We start from the raw sequence: 26,308 nt of genomic DNA, 5'->3' as shown, positions 1-26,308 counted from the left end.
GCGGCAGGAAAAAGCGTGCTAGTCCTTCCGTCGGCCATCATGACCACACACACACACACATTAAGAGCGAGCAAGACGCGCACACGTGACACACATACCAGAATGCGTGGAACAACTCTGGGCCCATTTCCAGTCAGAGAACGAAACTAATTTGAGCCAGCGTGGCGGGCGTCGCGGAGCAGTGGAGACGGGCGAAGGGGTTGTGATCAAGAGAGGAGAGCAGACTTGCGAGAGAAGGGCAAGGAGTTGCGATAAAAAGGGGGGAGGATGTGGTGGGAGGGCGACCTTGAAAACCAAAACACACGGGAAGGAGGCACATTGGGTAGCTTGCTTGAAAGGTCCGCGAAACTCACACGTAGATAAACTTGGAAAGAGTGCCTGCGCGCGCAGAAGTCGAAGCATGGCTGCCTGGATTGGTGCGTGCGGTGCTGTTCGAAGAATCGGCGGCCGTGGTCAAAAATCATTTTGTTGTGCCGGCGGGCTTGCGTGGCCTCACGAACTTTGATATGTCGTGATTCGTTCCACGCAAATTAACAGCCGATTTCGCACTTCCGCATGCGCGCGGAAGGCATGCAGAGACGAGGGCAAAATCAGCGAGAACAAGCCCTAAACACGAAACAAATTGCATATTATCAGAGTCGGTGGGGTAGTGTACGCGTGTGCACTAGACGCAGACTATCGGATACAGTTGGTAGCCGATGATGTTGGCAAATGGTCTGGTCACTCCAGGCCGGCGACGCCAACGACAGTACCAGCAATTAAAAACAGGGTAGATGGCCGACCGGTCTTCGAAAGATCAATGGCAGTGTGAAAACCCGGGCCTCGTCTGACGATGCGGGGCACTCAGAGTAGAGGGGGGACAAAGGACGGAGAGGTGCGTAACAAAAAGCAGTCGGGGCATGGAGGAAAGAAACAGCTTTTCTTCCTCCATGAGTTGGGGAGAGCGGCAACTAGAGGGTCGCGGAGGCAGGGTCGGCGTTTAACAATACGAATGTATGGGCACTTCGCCGATGCCTGATCGGTGGTCCAAATTGGTTTCCCGGGAAGTCGGCAGACCGCTGACTTCGTTCGCTGTAACCGATCAGCGGCGCTCAGGACGTTCGCTGTAAGTGCGATTTTGTGCCATTGAACCAATGTATACTTTGACGGTCACGCGGATATTGTTCGTTTTAAGCGAAAGTTCGTTTCAAGTGGGGCCATTATATGTGGGCTCGACTGTACTCGAGAGTTGATCCTAATTATAAATTGAGTTAGCAAATGAAAATGAGCCTTGAGATACTCATTTGGTTTCGATAAATACTTAGGAACTATCAAATACAGTTAAACATGAATATGACGAAGTCAATAATGTCGACGATTTGATTTTAAAAGCCACGTATAGTTACCAGAGGCTCACATTATTGCATGATAAAAACCACAAAAATGTTTGAATACAGCAGATTAAAAAGTGAATTTCACTAGTGCCAACTAATCTGTTTTCTTGAACCTTAGAGCCAGCAGCAAGGTTTGATGCTGCACCGGCAACAAAGTCCTGTTCACAGCAGCCAAAGTCATGTCATAGAAACCACCGTGAGGGCGCAACTAAACACAACATACAGGAAGAAACAGACGAGGACGGTGGTTTCTATGTCACACCATCAACGCGCCCAACAGTCAACGTTTTCAAACTTCATGTGTTAACCTGAAAGCAATACAAGTATTCGCAGCGAGAGAAGGCTATAGGTGGCAGCACCATTGGCACGTTGGTGTGAATACGTGGTTGGCAGCACGTATATACTCATGTACTCAGCGACAATGCTTCGCTGTAAGCGGTTTGATTCGATGATCACCGAATATATCGTGTTGACTATAGTCTAATGGCAATACAATATACAACATCCACTGCAACATTAATGCATGAAGCCAGGCTAACATTCCTATTATGTGTGAGAAATCTACCAATCAATGGGCCGATGGCCTTCTGTCCCAGTCATGTTTTGCCAGGTGATATATGTTTTATTTTTATTAACTTGTGCTCTGCCTATACCACAATGTAAGTAAAGTATTGTGCGACTACAACATTTTAAGTGTTTACTTTATCTAACGACTACAAAAAAGTCTGTACTGTTTTTTTGCATGATAAGATGATGGAGAACTTCGTGCACTCTGCTTTTATGTTTGCATGAATACATGTGCTGCAATAGAAATTTTTGGCTTGAGGTTTTCTTTACCATGAAACGGCCTCTGCAAAACTCATTCATGCTCAGTGTTACTACAAAGACTTCAAAATCACCAACACTCTGCAAAACATCGCTAAAATTACCCATTTACACCTTGAAATTTAGGACTATACTTCTTGCATTTAGAATGATGCCAAATGCACTATTTGATGCGCTTAAACAACAAATGACCCCCGCACTGAAATGATTTTAGGGTATGGACAGTACAATGATTACAGCAAGTGCCATACCCACACGCGCATGAACTCACTTATTAGAGACACCATGGTAAGTTTTCATTGATATGTGTGGTTGAACTTCCCAAAACCACCATATTATTATGAAAAACACAGTAATGGAGGGCTCTAGAAATTGAAGTGCACCCAAATCTGGGCACAAGGACATGGTGCGTCTTGGAAGGTGAAATGCTAGTGCATAATGTATACGCATAAGTACAAGCATTTAACACTGTGCTTACACAATGGTGTTCTGAGGATGTGCATGACGTGCGCACATGCGGACAAGGTGTGGCTAGCTGACGTCGCAAGGAGGGATCCACACCGCGAGGTTTTATGCACTCGCCGCTAGGTGCCAACTTGTTTAATTATGTGAATAGGCATCGGCAAAAACTCTGTCCAACTCAACCATTCGACGACTTGCCCCAGCAGAACTTTCAGTTTACTGCTTTGGTATTGCTATGGAGCAGCACTGAAATTCTGCTATACTTAATTCACATATAAAGACTCCTAATAATAATGAGGCTCAATCTAGATGGTGTTTCATGGGCATTAAGTTGTGCTAAGTGAGACACTGTCTTATAATATCAATATTTTTATAATGCCAAAGTTCGTTATATCGAGGTTTAACTGTACCTGGTTTTTAAATTACAAATAGACGCCACAATCATTGCTTTTATTCTGTGTTCTAAAATTTGAACAGTGACACATAGAGTAAGGCTACATTGAGCAAAGATTACAGTATAACCTCGTTACAACAGATCTGCTTATAACAGACTTTCGTATACAACGTACCAATTTGCGTCGTTATGCCGACCACCCTACTTGTTTCATTGATTGAGCTGTGTTTACTACGGATTCTAGTACAACAGACGTTTGGCAAGGTGGCCAGAAATACTTTACAGTGGACTTTTCTACAGTGGACCATGCCAAATTCAACAACTTCCGACTCAAACATCGGAATACTTTCTGGATAGGAATGGCACGCCGCGGATATCAACATGCTGATTTAAGAACAAAGGTTACCAATCTGCAGTTGGTTATGCTTAACTAAGGCAACAAAAAAGTAGACACGCAGTGTGCTTGGTCTTGCGTTTTGGGGTGCCAACGCTCAGAATTGCTAGCCATTGCTCCGAGCAATCGCTGTATACTGTGTTTGGCCAGGGAGTCTGCTGCCTATGCGCAATATGCCTATCTATGGTTCTGAGGAGCTAGCAGGCGATGTAATTCGTCACTTTTGACAAAGCACATTACAGCTTCATCGCTTTCGCATGACCACTAATGCGATGATCTTGCCCACAAAGTTTGGAGTGAAGTTAAGCCTAGCCACGACTTCGAGCAGAAATCTTGGTTGCGATGAACACAGCCACAGTGCCCGATGTTTCAAAGTAGGTCATGCGCGATTGTGATAATAAATATTTGTTCTGCGGTGGTTTTTTTTTCCAAGGTCAGCAGCAGCAGCAGGTCACACGTCTGCGATGTTCGTGACAAGTTCGATGCGCTATCGATATTTGATAACTGAACTTCCGCTTTGAGCTTCTTTAACTACATTGAGTCCCACGAACACAGAACAAGTGCAGGAATGTCACTAAGTAGTGTGATTTTCGATGATTGTGACGTTTAGGCACTGTAGTTTTTAAATATTTTTTTTTTATATTTCGGCAATAATTTCCGCAAGCTCGACAGGCGCAAACAATTTTTACAGCCCTTCTGCATAGTTTTCAGTGACGATATTTTGGAATCATATTTAAAAATAGGGAGGAAACAAAAACTAAGTGCGATTTTCAAACAATTATTTTTTATACCCCTGTGCAGAGTAAATCCATTCATGACTAGTAATTTTCTCTAGTTACAACAGACCCATTAGGTGCTTACATAAAAGTCTGTTGTAACACTACTTGGATTTTACATGCTCCTTTTACAACAGACCAAAATACTCTTCACTATGAAGGTTTCTTGTAGTGAGGTTATACTGTATATACTTTGGAACATACCATGCTGCAGTATGGATCTTCTGTCTCAACAAACAACTTCTGTAGAGGAGAGACTGACGTGTCTGTAAGGTAGTCTTGCATAACCAACAATGCAGCAATGTCTTCAAAAACCTGGAAAGATAAGAGAATAAGTTCTTTTAAGATTAAGACAGCATTCTGACCAATTTAGAAAATTCTGAAATAGGGAGACTCATTGCAAGGGTTAGGGGAAAAGGCTACCCCGGAAAACGAACTTATATATTTTTTAGAATATCTTCCTGAAACTTTCAGGGTATGTTCACTACATTAAAACTGGATAAACTGCAAAGTTTCGTGAAATTGTGTTCAGGGGTTCTAGAGTCACTGAGGTCTAACAGGGTGGTTCACTTGCGTGCCTGAGGAAGAGCCGGAAGAAATCCTAGGACATACCAGAAGGCTGAAATTTTTTGTGATCACCCCTGGATAGATATCCTAGGGCGCTAAAGAACCCAATTTCTCCTCCAAAAAAATTTTATGCAACTTAGAATTTGATGTAGCCAGTAGGTATGACATTTATCAAAAAATAATTGTTTCTTAATAATTTAATGGCAACAATTTTCAAAAAAAGAAGCTTGTTACACCTTGGCAAAGTCATCCAAGAGCAGAATAAAAAAGACGGCACACAAATCTGATAAGCAGTTCTTGAAAAATCACTTCCCTCGGCACCACAATTAGCTAAAAAATTCATTTTGAGAAAACGGGCTTTGAAAGTTCAGCACAAGTGTTTTCCTCAAAACGCTCCAGCAGAGTAGTTTGAAGTGTCCTTGTGCACTATTTTCCTCTTCTGTCTTCCCTCCATCTTCTCTAAGTGCTGTTTAGAATCTTTTTTTTTTTTTTTCAAGAGCCGGCTGCATCAGTTCAAACTTTTTCTGCGTCGCTGGCATAGATTCGAGTTCAGCACAAACAGCGTCTCGAAGTCTCGCATTCGCATTGATTTCTTCCTTAGTTAGAAAATGCATCCTCAGATGAAGGGCCGATGGCCCATGCACGCTATTGGCCCCAATGGAGACGAAAAGCAGGGTCTGGCGATCTTAGCAACACTCGGTGTGACGCTTGACAGTACTGATTCAGAGCACGTGCTGCATCCAGCGATCTCGGATACGCTTGATGCATTCGCGGCTCCAGGTATACAAGGTTTGTCGGATTCTGGACTTGTAGCAGCCGACAGCACAGTTTCGCCGGCGCAAGCATCTACGCATTGGGCCTTTGCAGCAGAAAAGCGAATGTTGATTGAGAAAAGTGAAACATAGATAGCTTCTCAACTGCATCGTTGACGCCATTTTGAAAGACGGCAAATGAGAGAGAAAGAATTTACGGTCAAAACAAGACCAAGATTGCGCGGGACGACTGCATGGTCTCGGAATAGCGCGCGTGCAATATTTGGTTTGATTTTGGCTTTTGCGCATGTTTTGGGCGCTGCAGCAGCCTCAAAAATAGCATATTTTTTGTATTTAGAAGTTGAATTAGGCGCTGATATTTACAGAATAGGTAGTTAATGTGACATACAATCTAAAAATACGTTTTTTTTAAAACAGATTTTTTCGTGATTTTTCGGTTTTCAAGGGCCACGTGCCCCTTAAGACGAGGGAGAAAAAATTGTTTCTGGCAATACCTGTGATCGGCCAATAAAATTGTCCTTATTTCAAATGGTCACTTCCAATGGTGACCGCAACACTATTTGATGTACAACAAAATTTGTGTTTATCTAAAATGGTCCCTTTAAAAGGGTCCTGCCGCACTTTTTGAACGTACTAGAAATCACGGTATTAGAAATACAGGTGGAACGACGAAGCACTGCCACCACACATGCGCTGCATTGAACTTCAGTTCCTCCCCTCCTTCACGCCACCAGATGGCAGTAATAGTCACGTGGCTCAGAGCCTGTGTGGTCGACAGCCCGGTGTGCTGGTTCCTATAACGCATTAGTGGCGAGAACATACATTATATAAATAGAACATACAAAAAGTGGGGTGCAAGGAACTTAAAATTATTCAAAGTATCGGGGCTGGTCATTTGCTGTGCTGGCTAGTTTGCAGTTCCAGGAGTCAAGTTTTCCCACAATACAAGGTCACAGTTTTGCCGCAAGCAAGGGAGAATGCAGAGTCTTGCTGCTGCAATCTCTAAGAAAACAAGAAAAAAAATGGCGTGATTAATTGAAATGTGCACCTGTGTAACGTAAGACATCTACACTGCAACACTGTAGCGACACGCGGGCAGCGTGTCACCTGCCCCTCGCTACGTCAGCCTATCATAATGCCACTATTTGTCCATTCTTTATAGTAAAATAAACAATTTATTTAATAGACAGTGGGACAAAATTTGCAATGTTTTGGCTGGAAAACATGATCATTGAAGCTTTCTAACCGAGTTTTCCAAGTAGGCTTAGCAGGCAAGAACTCCGCCAGCAGTGCAAGTGCACAAATTGTTGGAGCAACCAGTACTCAGAGGTTCGCATACATCCTGAATTCCACCAAAGTACCCTTTATTAATTTGTTTATATTCCTAGAAAGAATGGGTAAAACATGACGTGCTGACATTGCGAGAAGCATGCGACATGCTGCCCGCACATCACTTCTGTGTTGCAGTGAAGCACGTCCTGTTTCCCACAGGCACACACTTCAGCTGATCATGGGACTTTTTTTTTTTTTTTTTTTCGTGCTAAAAGTTGTGGAGGTGCTAACACCCCCTGCAAAGTTGGTTGCGCCTCGTGGCGCACGTGTCTCGTGCAGAAGTCATATTCTGGGGTCACAACTTCCAAGCGGTAGTTGTCGTTGTGTTCGCGAGAGTTGTTCACTACTTACCATCACGGTTAGAGTGATAGCGCCGGCAGTGACGCCTGGCCTCAAGCCTTGATGACGGCACGGGAGAGATCAGCGGTTCTCTTTTGTGGTTGGCTACTGGCGGGAATGGATGTCTCTAGCGGTGGGTCTGCTGTGGGCGGCACCGCGGGTAATCTGCGGTGGGCCCCACGTGGCAAGTCAAGCGTTGGCGAAGCCACCTTGTACGTGTGCCTGTGTTTGATATGTTGTTGAGTGTAGCATAATTTTGTGTAAGGTTGTTCAGCGTGTTGATCACAATTGATGTGACGTATAATAACTCGGCTGAAGATATCCTCGTTCTAAAAGTAGTTAAATGTTTGTTAGGTTTGGTCCGACCGCATCTGCTGTGTCCGTGTACTACAAGAGCATGGTGCTCTCCACTTCGAGACCCCACACTGGCGCCCAACGACGTTGGGCTCTTAGAGCATCGGACGAGTTTTTGCGGTTTGGTACAGCCTGTTGTCCGAGCCGGAAAAGAGTAGGCCTAGGGGGATATTTGTTGCTAGCGTCAGCGGTGTGCTTTGTCGAGAGCGAGAAGATCGGTTGTTGAGACATGTTTGAACTTGTCGGCACGTTGAGTTTCGCTGAGTTTTTTTTTTTTCTGCTCACAAGTTTTGCTGTTATTGTTGTTGGTTCAAGAATGTTGTTGAGTTGATATGAGAGCTATGTGACCTGCATTCTGGGGTGAGCAAAGCTTAAGAGCCCGTGGATTATAGGCCAGGCCCGAAGCAAGTGAGTACGGAAGCCTCGTGGGTGGTCCAATTTTCTGTAAATACCTCCTTCTATCTCTTTTACATACCTGCCAAGTTCAAGGATTCTGAATCCGGGAGATTTCCGCAACGAGGGGGCATTAAAAAAAACAAACAAAAACCATCGCGAAAAACAAAAGGTGGTGAGAGGGAGGTCTCAATTGCAAGCGCCAACATCAGCGTTGCGGTCTTATAGTGGCTAGGAGTGGCCGAACACACGAGGGTAGAGTTTTTCACTAAGGTGAGAGTCTCAAAGGATTAACACAACTAGCAGAATATATTTCAGTCAAAACAACTCGCGTGTGTCTTCCTGGGACACACGTGAATGGACGGGATGGCGCAGCTGGCTGCTGCAAAAGCGCGGGTCAAAGCTTTGCTCACTGCTAGATTCTTTTGAGAGGAACACCAATATTCTTTTGAGAGGCCCTATTTATTGCGATAGCAATTATATGGACAGCCCAGGCTGTTTTTTTGCCGTCGCCACCACTGCCGTACTTCACAATATATGTATACGTATCGATTATATATATATATATATATATATATATATATATATATATATATATATGTATATATATATATATGAACACTCAAAGAAAAAAACACGCCCGCGCTCGGCGCCGCCACGTGGTCATCTCTCACGTGTACTTTGCCCCTTGGATGGATTACTGTGCGCGCGTGCTTATCCTTTAGTGGGGGAATCGTCTCTCACTGAAACGAAAGCGTTAGTTGCAGGGCCCACAAAGGTCACTTCGATCTCTGCACAGGCCCCTTTTGCGAAAACGGCGCGCTTTTCATACACAGCGAGATATAACAACTAGGACACTAGTTATTTTGTACTCATCTGTACCTGTGATTACGTATCGTGCATCATTTTTGCTTAAACAGCGCGTTATGTGTCGAGAAGTAAACACTGTTAGTTCGCTCTCGTCCTGCGAGTATCATTTTCGTGCGTCATTTGTGTGTGAGCAGCACGCTGCACGTTTCGATCTGCTTGCCGTTCTCAGTGGTACATTTCAAGTTATTGCTGTCGCATTTATTGCTTCGCCCTTGCGGTAAAACTGTAACTTTTTTAAAATTTTTTCCGTATTTGCTGCTTTTAATTTACCGCTGTGTGCTCTCGAAGCTTGTAGATCCCATCACCGCGACCGTGGTTTTGTGCGCGGCGGTTGCGGCAATTGGTAGTTCATTTTAGAATCCCCATGCGCTTGGCTGCGCACGCACTTTCAAAACTAAGTCGTTTTATACAGTCGAACCTCGATATATAGAACGGCGCGGCGATGGCGAAATAGTTCGATATATCCAGAATTCTATATAAAAAAAATCACGAAAAAAATGCGTCAACAGCTTGCTGAAAACAACCAACGAACCGTTCAAGCATGGTGCAGTAAATACTCACTTGAAGATGCAAACATAGTATTTATTGTGTTGGTTTAAAATATTGAAAAAGAGTAGCCTGCTTTTTGTTGGCCAAGGCATGTTTGGCGGCTGCATCCTCAATATAGTCCAGGCGATACATAAGTGATAGGCCGGTGCCTTCAATCGCACCGCAGTGACGGCGCACAAGGGCCAAGGCAGCTACGACCTAAGCTGATGTCGGGAGCGGGGCACCATCAGCGCTTGCGGGATCCACCTCGGCAGAGTCTTCATTTGGCTGCTCAGCAGTAGCTTCGGCGACAATCTTCACATCCGTGAGCTCCACCGTTGTGAGCTCCGGCCCTGTCGCGCCCAACAGCGCGCGACAGGCCTAACTCCGAACGCACGAACACTGCGAGCACAACGACCGATTCCTACCGATGCTACGGGGGAGGAGCTTGCAACAAGTGCGCAGTGTGCCGCTAACACCATAGAGACTGCAACGACTGCAAGCTGCAAGGCTGCGGCGTAAGTGCGGGTGTAAAGCGCGCACATGGCGCGCCCATGCCGGCTCGCCTGACTGCTTTCCTCTCCATGGCTTTCCCTTTTCCGGCGGCAGCGCGGGCTGCGTCCGAGACAGTCGTCTGCGTCCTTTCCCTCCTATACTTTCCTCCTCAATCTTTACCTCCCACTTCCCTTCCCCCGCGCGAAGCCGTGTCGGTGCCTTCGTATGAAAGAAAATAACAGCTCCGCGCTTTTCACTTTCCCCATTCAAGAACCTCTACCGCAAGGCTGCGGTGCGCGTACGCCGCTACATTAAAGTGGCGCCCTCGGCGCCATCGATGTGTGCAGCATTTGTAAGCGCCCGCCGCTCTACCGCTACTTTCGAGAGTTGCGGGAAAGCTCGCCGCCTGTCAATGAAGTGCGAGCGGTTTGGGGTGGCTGAGTTCAATATATCCAATATATGTCAAACTTTGTTCGAAATAAAAAATCAATAATGCATGCGATTTCCCGCGTGAGATAGGAACCGTTCGATATAGGCAATAATTCGATATACCCGTGTTCGATATATTGAGGTTTGACTGTACCTTCTACGATAGCATCTACTACAGGTTTGTCCGCAGATATTGCGGAAAGCAGCGTTGCTTTGAATGGTTGAGCGCACACTTGCGGGGTTCTCTCAGTCACGTCGTCGGCATACATGATCGTGTCAAGAGCAACCACAGTTTCGTCCTCAGCGGTTGTGGCAACAACAGTCACACGCACTGTAGTGCGCCGGCTGCACGCGTACTTCCGAAGCTTCGAGTACGCTGCTCTCGGCCTTCGTTCGACGGTTTCTGTACTAAAGTTCGTATCACCCAACGCTACTACAAATTGTGCTCAGAACATTTGAACTGAGCCCCAATGAACATAGTAAAATTTGGATGGGGAATTTAAGAATTTGAATTTGCCACGGTTTCGCATCACTGAGATTATACTGTGCGTTCACATGAATACCTCTTAAACTCATTTATAATAAAATGGGGTAAGTTCGAAAAGCCTGGAGCGTATTGAGCTGCTTTTTTGTCAATGCGGACAGATCAGGCAGAGAAATTTCGATTTCCAGGAAACTTTCATGACAACGGTACAACCCTAAAAAACGGTCAAAATCCGGGAGTCTCCCGGCCAATCCGGGAGACTTGGCAGGTATGCTTTTGGGCTCAGGAAGCCGGGCGTCATAGCTGTCTTGTCTTGTGGCTCGACGCCCCGTGACACCGTCTGAGACGGTGGCAGCCAATCGCTCAGTAAGCTGCTGTGTGTGGCGAGAGAATAAGGCTGCTTTGAAGAATGGATGTCTCCTTGTGGCTGCCTCTTCTGCCCCTAGGTTGGGTGCTGGGTGGATGCCGGTCGTTGTCGAGCGACTCATTAGGCCTAAGGCTCTGCGCAGCCGCTTGTCGCACGTGGCACAACTAGGTGGATTGTGGCGTTGAGGCATTGCACTCTGCTTCCCTCACTTTTCTTTTTATCTTGCGATGCACAAATTAAGACAAGTGACTTTTCATTTATTTGAGCTGTGCATCTCGGTCGCCGCCGATTTATTAGCTAGCAGTACTGACCATACGAGGGGCGAAGAGACGAAGCTCGTTCAAATGTTTTGAATGTACACAGCGGGAGTGATGTACAGGCGGCTAGCTCTTCTGGACATTGTCTTCGCCGTTCACCAGGAATGCAGTCGTGAGATCAGCCGATGGACACGCCTGGGACCTGCGCAACTGCCTGGAGTCCGGCGCCCTCGTGAGTGCTGGTCGCAACCAGAAGACGTATCGGGGCAAGTGACGGTTCCTTGCGCTGACGGCAACGTTGCTGTTGCGGGACCGGTACTGAGGTGAAGTTGTCGAGCCGGACAGTGCAGCAGTGTCCACTGGCGGTGGTGTCGTGGTGCACAGACATTTCTTAGGGACATGAGTTGTCATCTTTTGTTAGAGCTTGTGTAGATGATTTCTTTGTTCTTTTTCGGAATATGGTTTGAATTAAGGTTGGGGAGATGTGGGGTTTGTTGGGCCTCGTGGCGCACGTGTCTTGGGGTCGCAACTATCGAGTGTGGTGTTGTGCTCGCAAACGTTGTTCACCACCATCATCATCATAGTTAGAGCGATGGCACCGGCAGTGACACCTGGCGGCACGGGAGAGATGAGCAGTTTTTTTTCGCAGGTGACGGTTAGCGCGAAGGGTTGTCTTTAGCGGTGGGCCCACGTGGTGAGTCAAGCTTTAGCGAAGTCGCCTTGTGCATGTTCTTTTGTTTGTTATGTTGTTGAGTGTTATGTAGTTTTGTGTAAGGTTGTTTAGCATACTAATCACAACTGATGTGATGTATAATAATTCAGCTGATCACATGGTCATTCTAAAAGTAGTTCAATAAATATTTGTTGGCTTTGGTCCAACCGCGTCTGCTGTGTCCGTTTACTCCAAGAGCGCGGCGCTCTCCACTTCGAGACCCCACAAAGTATCGAGGCTGGTGTACTTCAGCTGTCACTCAGCAGAATTGCTACAGTACAATGCCTAGTGGCCTTTAATGGCTGTTTACGGCCCTTAAACTACGGCCCTTAAAGGCCTTTAAGAGCCTTTAAGGGCTGTAGCTTTGCGGAGAAATCGAGATCGGAAATGGGTACACTGCACTCAAAGTTTTCTAATTAACCAGACAGGTGCTGACTGCCACTTCAAATTATCAGCTCAAACTTGAATTGTAATATACAGGACCACTGAAATACTTCAAATTAAGTGGGATTTCAAAATGACCGAGTTAGATTTAATGAGGTTTTACTGTATGTGACACAGTGCAAATCGGGCGACAACACTTGCACTGAAAAAGTGCCGCTTTTTGCCTGAACCCTAAGGAGCGGGCTGCCATGTTAATCCGCGCAAGGACTGCATGCCGCAGTCGACTAATTACGTCTGCAGGAAGCTCTACGTGCCAAGGTACACTACACAATGAAAACGTGGGAAGCTGTCTATGAAGGACCCACTCTTGTGAGTGCACCACAAAGAAAGTATTTGGCTAAAGACGCCATGCCGACGAAGATTCCGACTGCCGTGCTTACCGAAAAAAAAAAAGGAAGGGAAGCGCCTACTTCAAACGCGCTGTGTCAAACGCGCTGTGTCAGGCTAGAAAATACAACCAGATTTCAAGAACTCACGCCAACGAAACCCTAGCAGGCATGCGGCATGTTCTGCGAGATAAGTACACGAAGCTGTGTGGCATCTGATACCACAGAAATCGACACAGTGCCAGTCATGGTCTAAGGCACAAGTTTGATCAAGATCGTTTTTGAAAACGACAATACCGTGCCTTTCCCAACTGCAGCCCGAGCTTAACACAAGGTTGAAGATGACAGGTTGAGAACAATCATGTTTCGTGAAGTTTACATTATTATCGTGAGGCAGCTACCCAGCCAGATGATTCCACAACTGGCACGAGCTAATTCTGCTATGCTACTGCTCCCAGTCACGTCGTCATGAAAAGAGTGGCGAGTCGTGACAAACAACCGAACGTAATTCTAGCTCTGTTGGGCAAACATACACCCCTTCAATACATTCAAGAACTCCCTAGCAACGTCAGTATACCAGTAAAAATATTGAAATGCTCGTCAGGTAAGTGAGCGCAATTCATTTGTGTGCCAGCGTGTCATCCTTACATCACTGCAATAAAATGCATCTCGACATCACTGTAACAACACTCGACATCACTGTAACAACACTCGACATCACTGTCGCTATTGAGTTCATCCTCGCTGTGAGTTGGTATTTTCTATGAACCATCCCTGCCTGCATGTAGTGTGTTCTCCCTGTGACAGAGCTACGCTTGTTAACAATGAGAATACTTGGGGTTTTATGAGCTGAAGTCATGATATCATTATGAGGCATGCTGGAGAAGGGCTCCAGAAATTTTTACAATGTGGTGTTCTTTAAAGTGCACCGACACCGCACAGTGCACGGGCCTCTAGCATGAAGCCTCCACCAAAATGCAATCCCTACGACAGAAATCGACAGTACATTTTTGCGCTGTTATACTAGGGCAAATACACCTTTTTAACAGAGAGGAGGATCCCCTCCTTTCTAGGCTGTTGCATGGTAGTACAAAAGCTGATGTCACAGCTTCGGTCTTGCAATTTTGGGGAGTCACGCCTGTTAACAACAGTCCAGAAGGGCTTATGACGGCACCTAGAGAGCCTTCCTTAATAAGGTGTGTAGGTTATTTTTGTTTCTGTAAGGATTACTTAAACAGAACTACCTTCTCTGGTATTTCAACACAACTCCAATGCCATAACTTCTCTCATATTTCAACGCAACTTTAATGCCATATGTTTAAATGCACAATTTCACGTGTCCAAATGTGGAAGCATCGGTCTATCACGGACCATTGAGGAAGTGAATTGAACATATTCCTCTAATATATGCTTTTGTATCATCAAAATTTATTCATTTAATTATCACACTTGTTATAGAGTAAAGACAGTGTCTTTTTGTTCTTTTTATAAATGTTGAGCAGCGTCCGCGGCCCTGAAATGACCATGCATAATAGCTCACATCGACAGTGGGTACTCTGGCGCCATCTCAGGCCCTCTCCACAAAACGAGGACCAAAGTTCTTCGTTTCCGAAGGAACTATTGGGCCACCTAAATACTTCTAACACCATGCTCCGAATTCCCTACAGATAGCACTGCACAGTGCACGGAATTTGCACATTCATTACGCAAACAGCTGAGAATTAACTTGCTCTCCTCTCGGCAAACTGACATGGGAATGACCAATGGCTGATTTCATGATCACGAATGCACCCTCGGTACAGATAATATTGTGAGCTCAGAGTTAAATAAACAACAGATCTGAATTTATCTTGCTTCAAAACATTGAATTAAGCCCTCTTGGTACTTCTTGTCTCGATCAATGGTCATCTGTTCATATTGTTTCTCCCCGTATTCCCCTACAAGGTGGCAGGAGGCTTAATAAAGCCTATGATATTTCGAACTTTAGGGACCTGAGTGAGTCCTTTGAGTCGCACTGAACACACTACAACAGCACATAATGATTAATATCGTCAGTTCCAAATCCATCGGCATGCAGGCCAGTGCACACTTTCTACATTGGCTAGTTGAAACTGTGGTAAAATGTTCTATTTGGGTTTCACTACTACACCTTTATAAGAGACTTGCTCCAAGGAAGAAGAGTAAATTTAAGGGCTCGTTTCCTTAGATACAATATATTATACTGTATGTGGTGTCTCTTACGAGCATAATACCACGCATGCATTTTCTTATCAACACTTATTTCAATTTAGACAAACTGGTTTTTTATAACAATTTGTCTGTTACATATGTGTCTTTTATAAAGGGATTCGATGGTATCTGTCAGTCAACCAGACACAGTGCAACAACAGTGAGCGCCACGTGCTCACAGACCTTGGCCATACACAGCGTGGTAGTGCCGGATGTGCTTGAGTGCAGTTACAGCAGGCACAATGTGGTGTCGTGGTGGTGGTATTTTGATTTCTCGTGATCATACTACAGTCTAACCCCGCTACAACGAAAAATGCGGGAAAAATTTCGTTGAAGCAAAAATTTCGTTGTAGTGAAATCGAAAAAACATAACTGATCTGAGCTAGCAAAACAAAGGAACGTTTATTCTGAAAATTTGTCCGCTGCTTCCTATTCTTTCCCAGAAGTGTCACGACGTGATTCTCATCCATGCATAATGCGGCCATGGTGAAAAGCATGCTGAAACAATGCCTAAAACGGCCTTCGTGAGTGAAGATGGAGGCAGAGTATCGTGAAGCAGCGACTTTTACATTATTCATTGTTATCATCCATTACTTGCAGCTAGCTGATTTTGTTGATAATGCTCTGATTAGTTACCACACTGGCTAAGCGCAAACATGATGATAAGCATCAAAAAAGGCATCATTCTGCAGTTGCACGCAACAGCTGCGAGAAGCAAACTATAAACTGAACGACTGAGCTTCAGCTTCGAATCGCCTGCGGCTTAAAAGCAAGGCAGTGGCAAAAGCAGAGCAGTCTCATTGCCATCGCTATCGAGCAATGGCGGCGCCCATGCTAGCTGAATAGCGGCGGTATAGCGGTGGTTTCTGGTGGCGCCAACATGTGTTTTAGACTTCGTTGACGTATTTTCAGGCTCTCAAAATGCATGAAATGTTAAAGATTGGGTTTACTGCATAAAAATCGGTATCTGAGCCTCGAATTGCATCGTAAAATTTTGTTGAAGCGGGACGATCGAAGACAAAGTGTTTGTTGTGGCAACAATATTTATGCATTGACTTCTATGGACTGCTGATGGGGAATCGTGAATTTTTCGTTGTAGCGGAAATTTCGTTGAAGTGGCCTTCGCTGTAACCGAGTTCGAGTGTAGTACTGCAGTATTTTTTTTTCGAAATTGGCTGAGGCAGTGTACCGGAAAATTCATGGCCGCAATCATACAAACAGGAATATAGGCTAAAAATCGGCACTCTCCCATGCAAGTTGGGAGAGTTGGAAGTTATGCACATACGCACCTCATAATAATATTCACCAGAAAAGCAACCACACCAAATCAGGAAATGAAGCTCATGAATTAAATAAAGCTCACTCTTTCACCTTGTTCTTTTTTTTTTTTTTGTCAAGTAAAAACTCAACACACTCTATAAGTCTTATATTACGTTAGTAGTCAGAAGCCAGATACGCCGAACCCACACTAATGCACATGTACATGCGGCACACACACAAAGAGTCTTTTGCAATCGCATCCACTCACAACAGTGATGGATGTCGTGAAGGAGTAGGAAACAGTTCAATGGCACACAAAGACAATTACATAACATTAATGAACAAATCTTGTGGATTCCAGTCTTCAGTCTTCCATTGCCTGTATGCTGTTCATGATTACAAATAAGGTAAGCTTACAAACATTCAACTTACTTTCAGTGGAGGCCCTCTGAAAGCTACATAGACAAGGCCATGGTCATCATCGTCACATGGGTACGGTACCGTTGACTCCAAAGGACCGGTGATGGGTGGCACTGTTTTCTGCCATGGCCGGGTAAATGGCTTTCTCTGGCCCTGTAAGCACAATGTTCATGACTGCTTCTCGTGATCTGAAAGTAGGCATTAAGTGCCAACCTCTTTAGTATTTGACACAGTTTCTAGGCAGTGGCTATAATCATAGATGGGCAAATAATGAAATTTTCTAATACAAATAATACAAAACACTGCCTTTGAATGTAGAATCAAATAGAAAATATGTCATATTCATCAGCATAATAACTTATGTCCACAGTAGGACGAAGACCTTCCCCAATGATCCCAAACCCACCCTGTTCTGCATAAGGCAATTCATTTTATTCCTGCAAATTTTATCACTTTAACCCTCTGCGGTTTTCTACCAATTGTACATTGTTAAAGAGCCACTAAACAAGCCCTAACTTTTTTTCACACCCCCTTCCCCTCCCAAACAAGCTGTGGGGATCCTATTTTCTGAATATTACAGCACTGCGCACCGCGTAAACCCTCCATTTCGAAAAACGATTTCCCTGCCTCTTTCTTTTGCCTGACTGATCCTTCTCATATCAAAGTGACACAATCTAGCCCAGGAGCGACTTCACATACCACCAAGCTCATTGATTGGTCTAAACCAGGTCTCAACAAACAATTGTCAAGTTAACATCAGTTTCTGCTTGTTCCACCCACTTCTACGAAGCTGCCCCATGTTTCTTGGCCCTGCTATGATGCAGTTTTGGCCACGCAGCTGCCGTGCATATATTTCTCGCATAGCATAGCACTTGCACGCACTGCACTTGCATGACAGGTCGTCACTCTCAGCTGTACATCGACAAGGCGTGTCACCGTAATGATCCTTTTTCTTCTGTACCCCAACCACTCTCTCTCCCTTCTGCAAGAACCTTTCAAGGTGTGCGCACAACACAAGGTGAATAACAGGAGCACGTGTGACAACTAAGCGCGTGCGAGAATGTAAACAGTACACAACCGCGAGCCGTGAAAGTGCATTGCGAGTGATCGAACTCGCCGATGACGTCAATTGCAGATGTCGTGTCACATAGTGGAAGTGGACCAAGTTACAGCAGTGGGCTATGCCTTCCCGTTCCTATGGCGAAGAAGGGTGGTGAGGCTGCGCTAGAATCTGAAACCAGCTAAAACGTTTCTTCTAACGCCTTTTAATTTCTTTATTATAGGACATATTGGCAAAATTCTTACGGCAGCATTTTTGCACAGCAAAAGTGTGCATGTTTCCATTGATTACAATTTCTGACTGCAGGGATGTTTACTGGCACTTGAAGAAGTTGATATGTGGGGTTTAACGTCCCAAAACCACCATATGATTATGAGAGACGCCGTAGTGGAGGACTCCGGAAATTTCGACCACCTGGGGTTCTTTAACGTGACTTGAAGAAGTTGGAATACAAGAAATAACTATAGTATTAATTATTTTTTTTAACAAATTATAGAATCCTGATATCATCAGGCTGTAACACATTAGAGATGGATTTTGTAATAGACTCACTACAAATTATCATGCAGAAAAATTGATTCCTTGACATTGTTACAAAGATAGCATGCAGTACATACTGCAACATGTCTAAAAGAAAAAAAAAGACCCTCTTACTAATGCAATGTGATGCTTGCACATAACCATTTTTTTTTCTAAGCATCTACACCTCGCTTAGGAAACATTTTTAATAATAGAGTTGCCTCTCAGTAAACAGAAATCTGGTAAACAGAACTGCTGCTTAAGTGGAACAAGTGCTTTGGACAACATTGCTTTCGTACTTGTACTCTGCACCCCTACTCATTTCTCAGTAAACTGAATTCCTGTTAAAGAAAACATTTTCCTGGTCCCTTCATGTTCCGTTTATTGAGAGTCCACTATACCTTTCTATAGAACACAAAGGAACCATGTGTGCTGTATGAGAGACTTGCAAAATAAAGCTCAGCAAAAAATAAACAGCCCCTGTCACCTGGAGGAGCCAGACCGATTGGAATGGAACTTGAAAATCAAGTGTCATGCACACGAGGCTTGTTAGAAATGTATCCGACCTTACTTTTTTTTTTGGCGAACACCTGATGAATTTGAAACAAGCGCGCTTGCATCAGCCCACCTTGAATCTTAGTGCGCATGCGTGAATTTTTTCCCGCCTGCCAATAACGTCAGCTGATGGGACGCACAGTTTGAGTGAGGTAGTGCGCAGTGCTCTCGTCGTTTTTTCATTCGTAGGGACAATGACGGAGCGACTAGAGCAATGATACTACATAAAATTTTTCCAGACGACAACCAAGTAAAAACCATTGGGAATATCAAGACGGCTTTGAGTGATGACGCTATGAGCTGCACATGGGTTAAGGAGGGGTACAACTGGTTTAAAGACGGCCACACATTGGTGGAGAGTGAGCCACGCTCCGGTCGGCCATCAACATGCCGAAATGACCAGGTCATTGCCGAAGTTAATGCTGTGGTGATGTGGCACCGTCGTGTGAATATCCGGGAAATTTCCGAAGAGGTGGGTATGAGCACTTTCTCTGCACATTCTATTATGACTAAAGATTTGGCCATGAAAAGAGTTGCGGCAGAATTCGTGCCAAAACTGCTCACGGTAGAGCAAAAGCAACTTCCTCAACACCATTATCATTGGTGACGAGTCTTGGGTGCACAGTACAACCGGAAACCAAATCCCAGTCACAGTGAAGGCATTCTACACCAACGAAGCCAAAGAAAGCCTGCCAAGTGTTCAGCAATGGCAAAGTGGTGTTCAGTGTTTTATTGACTCCCGCAGTGTGGTACACCACGAGTACGCACCACAGGGCCAAACAATTACCAAAGAGTACTACAAGGATGTCCTCCATTGCCTATGTAATGCTGTACGGCGCTTGTGGTCAACAGGAAACTGACGCATCCATCATGACAATGCTCCTGCACATTCCTCACACTTGGTTCAGACTTTCTTGGCAAAAAGACATACTTCCATAGCTCAGCAGGCTCCTTACTCTCCTGATATGGCCCCCGACTTCTGGCTGTTTCCCAAACTCAAGAGAAGAGTGAAAGGAGAGCTATTTCAGACAAGGAAGGACATTACGCCTGCAATGACAGCTGAGCTAAACTCCATTCTGAAATAGACCTTCTCAGAATGCTTCCAACAATGGCAGCACCGCTGGGAAAAGTGTGTGGAGTCTCAAGGGGACCACTTTGAGGGGGATTAGGTTTCCAACGCTCCAATTATGCCAGTTTGTTTTTTTTTCTTCTACCGAAGGTCAGATATTTTTCTAACAGACCTCGTATTTATCACACACTGCAGTAAATGACAGGAGACTTCTGGAAATGTAGCATAAATATGCACTAACTCTCCAGAACTGCATGGCCAGTATGCGGTAACTGTGAAGTACAATGTAGTTTAATGGGTACATATAGGCGATATTCTACTTTTAAAATGGGGATGCATGGCATTCATAAGTCAACAGTTGGTTGAAGATGAGAACTGTTCCAAATAGTGTTCAGTTTTTCAACAATATATTTCACCATGGTCGAGTACTCGGGAAAATTCAAATATGCATTTCTCAAATAGATATGTGTCGAATAAAGAAGGCATTCTTTGAAATTTTTAATATTCACACAAGCCTAGCAGGGGTGCAAATGCAGAAATACAATTTGGAACAATTTTTGAAGCAGCAAAATGTTACTTTTGGTACACTAAAATCCAAATTTGGAGCAATATAAGAAAAAAAAGGATGTCTATCGCAAGGACCTTGGCTGGGACAACGCAACTTCAAGACAAAAAAAAAGTTATGTGCCACTGCTAAGGCAATGAACGTGGTCGCTGGCAACACCGGCGTTTGCGACACACTGAGCTTTTCCACGTGAGAAAAACGCGGCATACGCTTCCAGCTTTAGTTCCTAACAAGGATAGCCGCATTTTCAGGCTAAGAAAGTAACATTTCCCGCGAAGCGTTAGTGGCCGCAGCAACGCATTTCTGTCTTGAAGTTCTGTCATCCCGCCGATAGGTATCCGCTGCGGTCGGCAGATTGACGAGTGTGCAGCGTTGTTTCTTTATCTGGTCGATCAGGTCTCGTGAGCATAGGGCGGGTGCCTGGAATATTCTAGGCATAATAGTTAGAGTTTGCGCATTTTTACTGACGGCGCAAAGTGCAGGAGGCCGATATGGCCTGAATATGTCGCGGAAATTAGCGCACCAGAATAAAATTGAGGCTGGCTGAGCATTTTCCTACAGCGTAGTGCAATTTCAGCCGACTTCGCGGTTTAGGCACAGCTCGGCGCAACAATCTGGAATTGTATCAAATTGGCGCAATTGGCGCAGCTGCTGAACCTCTGGCCTAGCCATAAAATATGAAGAGGGATGGAGCTTTTCCTAACTACATTGCTGTGTTCACTTATCAGTGGGTGTTTTCAATCACTTCGTAAATTAGCAGCTTGGCCAACATCACCACAAAATGTCCTACTGATCTGTCCTGACAGCTGTACCAACTATATTGCCATGCTAGCTTTGTGAAATTCATTCACAATTTACAGCAACTTTCTGTGTTTTAATTTACTTCACCCCTTGTAAATTGACCATAAAAACAGTTGAAAATGATTCAAACCACATCTTTAGAGCAGGCATTCAGCTACACACAAATTTTTAAGTGGTTTGGGCAGAGCAGGACAGGAGAAATGAGATTGAACGAATGTGCTCCTTTCACTTTATAACTAAGGTGCTTTCAGCCTGTCATACCTAAGAATTTGCTTAAAGCTATAGACAAAAACAAACAAAAGTCATTGCTACGTGATTAACAAGATTTTGGAAACTTCCAATTGATTGATATGTGGAATTTAATGTCCCAAAACTAGCATATGATTACGGGAGAGGCGGCAGTGGAGGGCTCTGGAAATTTCGACTACCTGAGGTTCTTTAACGTGCACCCAAATCTGAGCACACGAGCCTACAGCATTTTCACCTCCATCAAAAATGTTTCGAGACTTCTGGCAGCAGTTCAAACTTTGAGCGTATTTCACACATGCATGCGATACATTCTTCCAGCAATACGAGAGACACCGCCCGTGAAGAGCTCTAAAAATTTCAACCACCTGGTGTTCTAGCCATGACCTAAATCTAAGCCCACAGGCCTCAACATTTCACCTCCGGCAAAATGTGGCCAGGGCAACCTCCCGCTACCTGCGTGTCAGCAATCAAGCAGAATAACCACTACACCACCCAGGCGGGTTACTGCACACAAAGTGAAAGCAACTTTGCAGGGGTCACTCGACAGCATTATACTTGCAAAGAAAAAAGTTGGACATCGAGCACTGCATCTGCTGAACATTATTTTGTAGGAAAGCTTGCATGCTTTACCCAAAATAAAACGTTTATATTTGCGAGATAGCAAGATTCTCTGAAGGTAATTTCTCGCTCGTCTGTCATCCGCTTTACTTGTCCTCGCAATATGCACTAATTCAAAGTGACAATGCATTCCACTAAAGATGACAAATTAAACATGAACAATTAGTGTCTTACAGTCTATGCTAGTTACAAAATACACATGTACAACAGGCTTTCAGATATAGCAGACTTTCTTTCAACTTTAGGATTGTGTGCTTATTTCTGACCTATGCTAGCTTGATAGCCATTCATGCTAGCCATTGTCAATTTCATCCATGCTTTGCAATCTGTTAGTACATACTTTACACGGTCATATATGTGACCAAAATATGTCAGTGGAGGCATGGCAGACGCCGGTATAAAACACTTTTGTGTTAAAAGCTTTCTAGATAGGCCGCTCCTCCAGCTTTCACTTTCCACTAGTAAAAAATTATGCCATGCGAGTATACCTGTAATAGTTGCCCTAGAGTACTCAAAAAGTGTTCTAGAAAGGCCGTTCTTCCAGCTTTCACTGCAACTGTGCTGTTTTGCCATTCTCAGGCTGCCATGTGCAAGCAGTTTTGCTCACACACGTGAAGTTTCACTTGTCTTTTCAGGAATGGGCAAAGGACCCTTTTTAGCAAGGTTATGCAGAAACTGCACAGCAACGGAGGAGTGGTTGCCATGGCTACAGCACGCTGCATTGTCTGCTCGGTTTTGTCCCTAGTTCTATGTTCACTTCGTGGTTTTCTCTGTGCACTCTATTGACTGCTGAACCAGCAAAGCCTGCACAGTCGATGTTCTACAGCACAAGACACAGGTGTGCCTTAGAATAACAGAGAGTGGAGCTTGCTGGCAGGTAATCCTGTTTAAGAGACAGGGCGGCAGGTGTACTATTGAGGTGAACTTGCCACAAGCATGGCGAGGGCTACATGTAAACATATGACTATGCTTTGGGTATCGTGAGAAGTTCATGTGGTGTGTTACACACAATATGCGCTCTAACATACTGTACTTTTGCACGTATAACCTGCCTTGCATACGATCCGCACCCCCCCTTGCAGCTCACTGAGAAAGAATAAAAAATATCCTTGCGTATTTCCCATGCATTTGGTATACAGAGAAGGCTGTAGAAAAGCTACTACTCAAGTAGTAGAGAGCCCTTGTCGCTTCGAGAAGTGGTGCAGCCATCCACAGCTCACATGGAATCGGACAAACAGGCCTAGCTCCGTCGATAGTCGCCACGCTTCCACTTGGGCCATCTCAGCCTATACGGTGTGACCCCTGCTTCTCACATCTTTGATGAACTTCACTAGCTGCAACTTCGTCTCTGGGTAGGCGCCAATATTGGAGCCACAAAAGGACCTATGGTCGTGGTGGGCAACTTGCAGGCTTTCTTCTCCACAGGCGCATGCAGGACTCGTCCACAACATACAGTCTTCCCGCTTTGTGACTCTGTGGTGAAGGACTGCCACTGAATACTCATGTTGACAACACAGATAAAGTCAGGCTTGGCGAACGGGTCAAGATGTGGAGAACTAGCAATATGAGCGAGGTAAAAGGAGGTCACACTTGGTGACAACTTTTCTTGACAGCACTGTGGAAGCAACAAAACTGAAATGCATGCCTGCTACCACGCCAAAAGTAGTACGTAAATTTACTGCTAATATCATGTGCCTAGCTGAAATAAATACTGCTTTATTTATTATGGAACTCAAACGGTTGCGGGAAGTCGCAGGCAAGATACAGGTATTGCTCACTTTGCAAATATGCCTTTTTCCTTTCTATTTCTTAGACAGCACCATCTTTTCGGCAAACCCTTTTCCAGGGTACACATGGTGTCTGTGACGTAGAGGCATGTGGAGGGTGGCGGAGGGTCACTGTGCAGCTGTAAACGTCCAAAAACACACTTGTAATGTGACAGTGAGGTTTACAATGAACAATCGAATTGTCTCTTCCAAAATGTTTATCTAAACGTTTTAACGATGCAAGGAAGCAAAACCAAAATCAGCCGCAAGATGCCGTACTACTTGCGGAGCAACACGAATTTGCAGAAACCGCCTCAATAGCCTTCGCTACACTGCTAAAAGGCTTCACGGCACAACACACATAGCTGTAAAGTAGCACTATAGAAAAAACCCCGCATATTATCCGCACTCCCACTGGGCCACTGAAATTTTAGGGTTTTTGGTGCGGGTTATACGCACAAAAATGCGGTATCTAGTGATGAATGAAAACTGTTCCAACCATGCAGGTTTCCATGCCACCCAAGAGCCATTATGAGCCTATTTGACGGCACGGCCTGAAGGTTTGCGTGAAGATGCAGATGCTTCTGCCATGAGCTGGTGCCTATATCACTAAATAACGAATAGGGAACACTATGTTCCCTCAAAAGCGTGGTTCTTGACAGTGTTCGTTTGAATGACTTTATTCGTACTGATGAAGATGTGGTCTTTCACTAGGAGTTGACTGACAAAGCTATCGTAAGTGCGTGTGAAGCTGACGCCAACTAACATGACACAAGCGGAAGGGAGAAGACAACCAATTGATAGGATGTGGTGCACACTTTCAACACAATTCGGATGTTCCTCAGAATGCGTGAAGACGATGTCGCAAGAACAATTTGCTGCATTGTGATGCAAGACCCATGCTATTTACCTGGCAAGTGTCGACAAGACAAGCTACGAAAATTTCGGCATTAAATGATTGCTATGCTGACGATTTTCCGATTTGTACAGTTTTATTTGACCATGACAAGATTTTTCCTGATAGCAAAATTTTTACATTTCCTTGCCAATGTCATTTGTTACAGGGTTCGATTGCATATCTGAATCTATGCAGCACTAGAGTATGTTATATTACAAAGCTCAATCGGTGGGAAAATAATGGGAAATCAGCTTAATGTCTTATATAGGTATGCAGTATCCGAAAGTCTGTTGTAAGCAGAGATATTGTAACGAGGTCATACTGTATACAGGAGCGTCACCCCTTTTCCCTCTCAAGAAATGCATTCCCTCCTCCGCAGCACATTCTCAATGCAGCATATTGCTGGAAAATTCGCAAGATGCTATTAACATAAGCTACCATGTCAATGTTAACCTACTCAGTAGTACCATACAGCACTGTGAAAGCTGCACGGTATGTAAGCCAATAGGAAAGGCGAAAGACCCTCGTGAAGTGTTCACGAGGGTCTTCGCCTCGTGAACACTTCACAAGGGTCTTTCGCTCTTCGCCGTTGTCGTGAACTACTTTCGCCATGCCGGATTCGATTTACAGTATGCCAAGGCTTAAGATTCCGCAATACACGCTCGCAATGACGAGACTCGGATCACCATTGGAATGAATTAATGAACAAAGAAGTCGTACTCGCATGGGCAGACCTGCAGGAAAGTGATGTGCCGGCCAATGTCCATCTCAGCGAGTTCATGCGAGCCAACTCCAGCTTGGTGGTGCAGAAAGAATTGACAAAGACATCATAAAGAGCGTACAGAAAGAGGGTTTGGTCGGATGAAAATGACCCATCCACGCAACGTAATTCCACACTGCCTCCGAATTCACATGTGCTGGACGAATTTGGCGTCATCAGACGTTGCGTAGGGGTGCAGGATGACGAAGCGATGACTGTTGATGGCATGCGAAAGTTATGTTGTACCAATGCTTGGCAAGAAGCAAAAACAGCCTAAACTGACCGATCCTTGGCATAAAAGCTTGATTTTTTTCGTAAGTTGCACGACTCGTATGTGTTCTCTTTTTTTTTTTTTTTCCTCAAATCGCGACAAATTTTTTTGCCTGCCCCATCAATTTCATTGTCACAGGATTCAACTGTATTAGCTCCATGTAGTTCATATAAAAACAAAAACTTCTAGAACGCCACCTCACCGCTTTTTTTTTATGTTCCAACGCCCACTTATACAGGATGCATTCGCTGGCGTCTGAGGAACACAGTTCCTTTTATAACAGCATGTATACTACCACCTTGTTTTTTTTTTCTTTGTTCGTTTTTCAATAGCAAGCTCATTTAGTGCTACTAATCTTGCTTCTTTCTAAAAAT

At 44.6% G+C, this 26,308-nt stretch overlaps 1 protein-coding gene across 1 annotated transcript in view; it reads right to left on the bottom strand.

Annotated features, from left to right (window-relative positions):
* LOC119160965 (uncharacterized protein C05D11.1) overlaps positions 1 to 26,308 on the bottom strand; it is a 269,272-nt gene that overhangs the window by 209,447 nt on the left and 33,517 nt on the right. The window contains exons 6-7 of the mRNA XM_037413256.2: positions 16,816 to 16,956; positions 4,429 to 4,539 (exon numbers count right to left, since the gene is read on the bottom strand). Coding sequence (XP_037269153.2) covers positions 4,429 to 4,539; positions 16,816 to 16,956 — 252 coding nt within the window. The remainder of the gene's footprint in view (positions 1 to 4,428; positions 4,540 to 16,815; positions 16,957 to 26,308) is intronic.

This window comes from Rhipicephalus microplus, chromosome X, assembly GCF_043290135.1.
Source record: "Rhipicephalus microplus isolate Deutch F79 chromosome X, USDA_Rmic, whole genome shotgun sequence".
Lineage (NCBI taxonomy): Eukaryota > Metazoa > Arthropoda > Arachnida > Ixodida > Ixodidae > Rhipicephalus > Rhipicephalus microplus.
Note: the sequence above shows the minus strand (reverse complement) of the source record. Positions and strands in the feature narration are given on the sequence as shown.